Below are 7,299 nucleotides of genomic sequence, written 5' to 3' on the forward strand. Positions count from 1 at the left end.
GTAAGATTGTATATTTAAGGACCTCGCCTAATTGCAGTGATTCACAACTTTAGAAAGAACCTAACCTGTTTTATTGACTGTTCTACACCGACATTGCTGCTGACTCTCATTGTTCTCGCACTCTACTGAGGGACCTTTTCTAGTTGTTGTTACATGGAGTGGTGTGTGTGTGTGTGTGTGTGTGTGTGTGTGTGTGTGTGTGTGTGTGTGTGTGTGTGTGTGTGTGTGTGTGTGTGTGTGTGTGTGTGTGTGTGTGTGTGTGTGTGTGTGTGTGTGTGTGTGTGTGTGTGTGTGTGCACAGCTACTTCATTGATAATCAGTACCCTGATGAGGCAAAGAGAGAGGAGATTGCCACCGCCTGCAACGCAGTCATTCTGAAACCAGGTAGGTAAAAACAGCGCTTTATGACGTTGGATTCTCTTTCTAGACGTTGACTAAAGAGATCATCCACAGTACTTTGCTAGATATAATAAATACAAATGCTTGGTTATCATAATACATTTACTTTTACCACCTTGGTAGTAGGCATCTAGCTCTTGTATCGGTAGCAGCTTTTACTGGATGAAAGAGTGAGGGTTAATAGTTTCGCACATAAGCTCCTTTCATAACCCCTTCATGTGAATTAGTAATTGGTCATGTAGCTAAAAAAGGTAAGGTAACTAGAGGAGCCACATCATGACAGACATGCAACTTAAATATGTTGCAGAAGCATTGTGTCTTTGACCATTGCCTGGAAGCTACTTTATGATCAACATTCACAGAGGGAGACTTCAGTTGTGTATTTGTGTGTGTGTGTTTGACAGGAAAGAAGCTGTCTGATTTGGAGAGGGTAACTTCTCTAAAGGTCTACAACTGGTTTGCCAATCGGCGTAAAGACATCAAGAGGCGCGCTAACATTGGTAATGTCTATCTCTATTTTGTTGCTGCGTTATTGTTAGGATGACAGGTTATTGAGTTGTTTGCAATCTACAGATGCAAATCCTACCTTTAACATGAAGCATATGCTTAGAAAATCATTGTTGTTTATCTCTTTTAATAACCATATCACATCTAATCTAAAGTCAAATTAATTTGGGAATGTTCTTAATGAGCAATTCCTTCATTCTTACCTGACCCTGCATCTGAGTGTGTTGTTGTCTGAGGTCGATATGCTATGATGAGGTTTGGGTTTTTGAAGAAGCAGCCATCTTGGAGAGCCATGGCATCGAGGTCCAGAGTCCAGGCGGTCAGTCCAACAGCGATGAGGTGGACGGCAACGACTTCCCCGACCAGGTAAACCACACGTCAATGAGTCATGATGATCATTCACTGAGCCGCTCAGAGGTATGGAACTGTGAACATACAGCTGGGCTCAGTGAAGTTACACAGTGTAACCGTGTTTAAATAAACATTGAGTCATATAGTAACCGTATAAGTAACCAGCTGTGAAGAAGCCTTGTTCTTGAGACAGAACATGACCTCTGTGCTGCTCTGTCTCAGGGCTGCGAGGTGTCCTTATTTGACAAGAGAGCTTCAGCCAGGCAGTTCGGATTCAGTCGGGCTGACCTGTCCTCTCCAACCCAGGTACAGCCCACACACACACACACACACACACACACACACACACACACACACACACACACACACACACACACACACACACACACACACACACACACACACACACACACACACACACACACACACACACACACACACACACACACACACACACACACACACACACACACACACACACACACACACACACACACACACTGCCTCAAAAGAGCTCTGGCTTCAGATGAATAGATGAGCGCCGATTTACAGATCAAGAACCGAGAACAAAAACGTTCTTCAAACAGTCGCACCAAGTACATGCTACACCTTCTAAGAGACACTGTCAACTTTAAAAAAGGCCCACTTGTACTTATTCAAATGACCTACATGGACACAGCTAGTTAGAAATGGCAGATACAACCCTAATGCTGCGTTCAGACCGGACGCGATGCGAATATTCGCTTCGCTCTAAACGCTCCTATCGCATCGCTCTAGTCGCTCGAGTTTCACCGCGGCTGCCAGCTGTGTTTACTCGCATCATTCAAACAAGACGCACTGGCTAGGGAGCTAACTACAACAAAATGAACATATTTTACCGTGATTAAATTGTAATACACGTTTCTAAATGATGCCGACGTAACAACATACTGATACCGGTTAGTAAAAACCATGAATTAATACTTGACAAGTCTGCAGACAGACGGCAGGCGAAAAACCTTTTAGAATGCTTGTTTTCTGAATGGAGATTGGGTCGACCAGGCTAAGCTAACACTGTATATGCTCACTCCACACTCATAACAACGGCCTACAGACATAAATAAACCAGCGACTGTATTCGCCATGACACAGACAGTCTGTGGTTTGTTCTTGTTTAACTTTTGTCCAGTTTCTGAACAGATATGAGGAGCTGTGATATCTGTGTGCTAACTGCTAACAGCTAATGGCTGATGTTTTCTGGTTGAACGTCAGTAACGGCAGGCTGAGATCCTCACCGCTGATTGGCTTCCGCGAGAACGCGCCACGTGAATTTGACGCTGGAGTTGAAAAAATTGAACTCTCGCGTTTGACGCGGCACAGTTCAATCGCCTCAATCGCGTGATTCGCGCCACGTCCACCGCTTCATTCTCGCCATCGGAGCTAATTCGCGTCTCTGCATTGACTTTACATGTAATCGCGCCGCCCCCAAACATCGCATCGCGTCCGGTGTGAACGTAGCATAACATGATTAAGGGCTTGATTTACCTTCTCGTCTGTGAAACACAAAAGGAAATAGTTAACTGTTGGATGAACCTTAGCACTCAGGAATATAAAGGTGTATTTGTTTAACACGAGCAAAGAGATCTGTAAAATGTTTTCTATTAGTAATAAGTGTATTGTATGAAAATCAAGAGCATCTCTCTTTTTACCACCTCAGTGCTGCTGAAAGATGCACGGCAGCAGCTTCCTGTTTACTTTTTTCTTATTGATATTTTTTATAAGAATAAGATAAGTAAATGTTAAATCAAGTGCTTAAGAAATGTTAAATCTCCCATTTCTCAACACAAACTATTTACGGTTCATATTGGTTCCTCCCAGCATGACGAATCGGCTTGCCCAAAGCGAAATATGGAAAATCCCAGATATGTAATTAAATTAGAGCTGTCAAACGATTAAACATTTTAATCAGATTAATCACAGCTTAAAAATTAATTAATCATGATTAATCACCATTCGAACTATGTCCAAAATATGCCATTTCTTTATGTATATTGTTGTGGGAATGGAAAGATAAATGAAAGAAGGCGAATATATCCATTTAACATACAGTATCTATGTTTATTATAACATTTTTCTGCGTGTCAAAATGAAAGACAACCCACACACCTATCAATCATCAAACCGTGGGGTCTTAATTCATTACGTGTTGATTTCTATCAACGGGGGAGTACTTCAGGAAAGTCGACGGGGGGGGGGGGCGCTAGTGGAGTACTTCGTGACCACAGAGTGTGAACGTTGTGATTAGCTGTTTTAGCGCAGTTCTCCAGTGAAGGGGGGGAGTCTCCCTCCGCAGCCGGTTGGCGTAGTTTTGGCACAATTCCGTTGTACAGACCGACGTTAACAGCAGCCTGTCTGTGCACACGGAGACCGACTCTGTCGTCCGGTGATCTAACCGCCTTCTGGAAAAGCTTCACAAGTACGTCGGTACGCAAATGCGCTTTGTGACACAAGTGACGGTACGCATTTCAGATTACGCAAATAACCTGCGTACCAGTTATGTGCATAGCCGCGGGAAGTCCTTTTGCTCAGGGGGTGCTGCCAAAAGTGGGGAGGAGGCCGCTTAAAAAATAAAATAAAAAAGGCGGTGCCGGACCGGGCCCGGCCGTCAGCGATACGAGCAGCATACATTGTTTGTTAAAGGCGAGACACCGCAGGCAAAAACGTCGTTTTTCATGCACTGGTCAATTTTGAGATGTTGTGCTATTTTGATTCCATAACATGTTTTCTTTCAGGCTTTTGGAAGGAAAACGTACAAAATACACATTTAAGTGTTTATTTTACTATAGTTTGTCTATTTGCGTCTGTATATTTCTCCTAAATTCACCAAAAGTTAGCATTCTAACGTAACACAAAGTACCGCGACCGCTGTGTGCACCATGTCAACAGAGATATCGTTGGAAAGCTCCGTCTCTCCTGCACAATCTCATCGGATCCAAATATGGTCATTTCCTTTGTATCAGCAACCAATCGTGAAAGTACAAAAGGGTCTTAAACCAATAAACGAAATCTCATTGCTGGTGTCAATTTCTGACAACGTGATTCGTTCAGAAGCGTCACGTGGTGTGCTAAAACACTTCCTGGTTAGCTTTCCGCTAGAAATTGAAATCTCAAAATGGCAAAAGAACGGCGAAAAAACCGTTCACAGAGAAGACAACAACAATTGTCACTTGCACGAAGCAAGATTATACAAAAAACAAATGACCCCGAACATGAAATACCTTCACGGAGTGCGTCGATGCACAAGCTATCATCCAAAGAACAGGAGGGTTTAGCTAGCGCCTCACTGCAATCTTTAAAGGTCGTTTTCTCAAAATGAGGTTTGTATCCTACTCTGAGTTCGAAATTTCAACTTCAGTAGCACATAGAGACACCAAACCTTCCAGTTATATTCCTATCAATATTATGAAGGCTTTTATTGAAGGGTTTGTTCATATGTCATTCATAGCCTGAATTATATAAGATTTTATACCTAGAAACATGGCGAAAATTGATATTTTAGGGCTGTTGACAGTATTTTCTGATTTATGGAGTGATAAAGAGAGATATCCAAAATCCCTTCTGTAAAAGCCTTAGATGCTAATATGACTACAAAATGAAACGAGAATTTTGAACCTGGCTTTATCCAAAGTTCAGATTTCGGTTCCTGAAATTTGTTAAAATATGCGCACATTTAATGAGATAATGGCTCATTTGCATATTCAGAAAACTTGTTTTCAAAAACAATTGCCTTATTGTAGGTAATTAACTGGAGAAATTTCTAGCTGATATCTTTAAGTTAAAAAAAATTACCCTATTCACCTGGTGTCTCGCCTTAACTGTTAGGCTTATAGACCTACATCACTTAGCAACAGCTGCACATGCCCACATGCTAACTATGGCTCTTACAAACCTACATAACATTACAAATAGTCAGAAAATATTATTTACAATATTAATAAAACTATGAATTCTATTTTAACTGATTGACAAGGCAAAACACTGCACAGCGGCAGCAGCATTAAAGGAGAAATAACGTTTCACCTTGTGTTGGGGCTTCACAAAACTCCAAATGTAGCCTGGGGTGGCACTAATGAAGACCCTCATTAGAGCAGATACATCCACATTGTCCAACATGTTACTATGGACATGCATCAAAGTCAGATGTGTCAGTCTCTTCTGCATCATGATGACATGTCATGTGTCACTACTATGCAGCGATTTAAGAGTCAAACACGGAGGATTGTTCGCTCAGCGCTGTAAATTAAATGTCCCTTAACTTTCCCCTTAACTGCCGAATCGGATGCTCTGAATCGGAAGCCAACTTCAGCGTCGTGTTGTAGAGGTGGTGGGCTGAGGAGTAGCTGGTGGTCCACTCTTTTATTGGGTTGTTTGTTGGAGAAAAAAATCCAAAATCCTTTTTTGCGCCATTTTAGAAAGTTGTCACTCCGCAGTGTGTGTGTCGCGTCAATTACGTCAATTACGTCACTCTCCCACGACCTAGCAATTTTATTTAAAGTAAAATCATAACTATTTTATGTAGTTTAATCATTTTTATTTAGGTGGTCACTCAGTTTTTCAAATGTACACCACTCGCCAACAGGGGGTGCTGCAGCACCCCCAGCACCCCTACTTCCCGCGGCTATGGTTATGTGCACCCCTGTACTACAGCAAAAGTATTCTCCGTCGGGACTTCCTGCAACAACACCACGCCATTATCTTGATTCTGATTGGCCAGAAGACATTATCAAAGATGTTCTATTGAGAAGACGATCACTACGTGACAAAAGTTTTCAAAACCGTTTCTGGTCTTCGGTATTTCCAGACAAGTGGCTACTGAAATCAATCTTACTAACTGCTGTCTGTGCAATTTACCCCGCGCGAGTTGGCGGACTTTATTGTGCTTACTTTAACATCATTTTTCATGGTGGGGCTAAGCCATTTCTTGGTATGGGTGTAGCCTACCCCAGCCATACCCTGGCGCTGCCACTGGTGGGATGTATGGGACGGGCCATTCTGCATTCAAAAAATTAATTACCGCCGTTAACGCGATAATTTTGACAGCATTACATTGAATATTAATCATCCGTAGGCAAGAGTCTTTCCATTCTTCAACTTTATCTACTATTAGGAACCTGACGACCTGTGAATTCGGATGGAGTTTGAAACACTCTTATAATATCAATAGTGAAGAGACAAATGTACTGTATAGAGCCCTTTACACTAAAATCTCGGAATTTAAGAAATAACATATTTTAAAAATCTACTCATCCTCCCCTCCCCCTCCCCCCAGGTCCCCACGCTGCTCCCCAGCTGGTTCTCCGCTCTGAGCAGAGGAAGCTTGTCAGGACAGAGGGGTACGACTCTGATTGGCCGCTCCTTAGTGTCAGCGGCTGGCCCTCAGGCGGAGGCGTCCAGATTGACAGGCGTGTCCTGGTCCCCCCCCCTCCCCCTCCCTGCAGGACGAGCCCACGCTGTCCGAGCCCCAGGACCCAATCAGTTTGGAGAAGGCGTCTGTCAATCACAGCAATCAGGTGGAGGGGGCGGGCTGCAGCGGTGGGATCGACATCAAGACGGAAACGCTGGAGGACGACTGAAACGGTCAGCGGACGTTTTAATTGGTCGAATGGAGAAGGATCAGAGGTGTGTTAATATGCAAGCAGATTTTATAGGAATGTAATAAGTAGAAAAAAATAAAAGACCAAAAGTCGTGTAAACTCCAACCCTGAGATACCTCCCAACCCTACCTCCAACCTGCTCTGCTACACTCTTATAGGCATTACTAGTATATTATAATAATGACGAAAAATAACTAACTACTTTTATTTTGCTCCCCAGCTATGGAAGACAAAACATGCCTAAATAAGTCAAATCAAACAGAGAAAGTGAAATAGATTAGGAATGATTTAATTATGTCTCAAATAGTAAATGCACAGTGTGTATTGTTTTTCACGTTATTTCTTTGCTGATTTGTTTTAGGCATTTTAAATCTTCCGTAAAGACTGACTAACAGGAAGTGATGCCATT

At 42.6% G+C, this 7,299-nt stretch overlaps 2 protein-coding genes across 2 annotated transcripts in view; both read left to right on the forward strand.

The window, feature by feature from the left end:
* The window catches only part of tdp1 (tyrosyl-DNA phosphodiesterase 1), a 25,585-nt gene extending 23,980 nt beyond the window's left edge, over positions 1 to 1,605 (forward strand). Inside the window, exon 17 of the transcript XR_004571157.1 lies at positions 1,572 to 1,605. The gene's annotated coding sequence lies outside the window, so the exon portion shown is untranslated. The remainder of the gene's footprint in view (positions 1 to 1,571) is intronic.
* LOC117560385 (homeobox-containing protein 1-like) overlaps positions 1 to 6,995 on the forward strand; it is a 17,147-nt gene extending 10,152 nt beyond the window's left edge. Inside the window, 6 exon segments of the mRNA XM_034237254.1 lie at positions 302 to 384; positions 804 to 899; positions 1,178 to 1,272; positions 1,480 to 1,563; positions 6,566 to 6,712; positions 6,714 to 6,995. Of these exon segments, the coding sequence (XP_034093145.1) occupies positions 302 to 384; positions 804 to 899; positions 1,178 to 1,272; positions 1,480 to 1,563; positions 6,566 to 6,712; positions 6,714 to 6,869 (661 nt within the window). The 3' untranslated portion in view covers positions 6,870 to 6,995.
* Positions 6,996 to 7,299: the final 304 nt, after the last annotated feature.

This window comes from Gymnodraco acuticeps, unplaced genomic scaffold (assembly GCF_902827175.1).
Source record: "Gymnodraco acuticeps unplaced genomic scaffold, fGymAcu1.1, whole genome shotgun sequence".
Classification (NCBI taxonomy): domain Eukaryota; kingdom Metazoa; phylum Chordata; class Actinopteri; order Perciformes; family Bathydraconidae; genus Gymnodraco; species Gymnodraco acuticeps.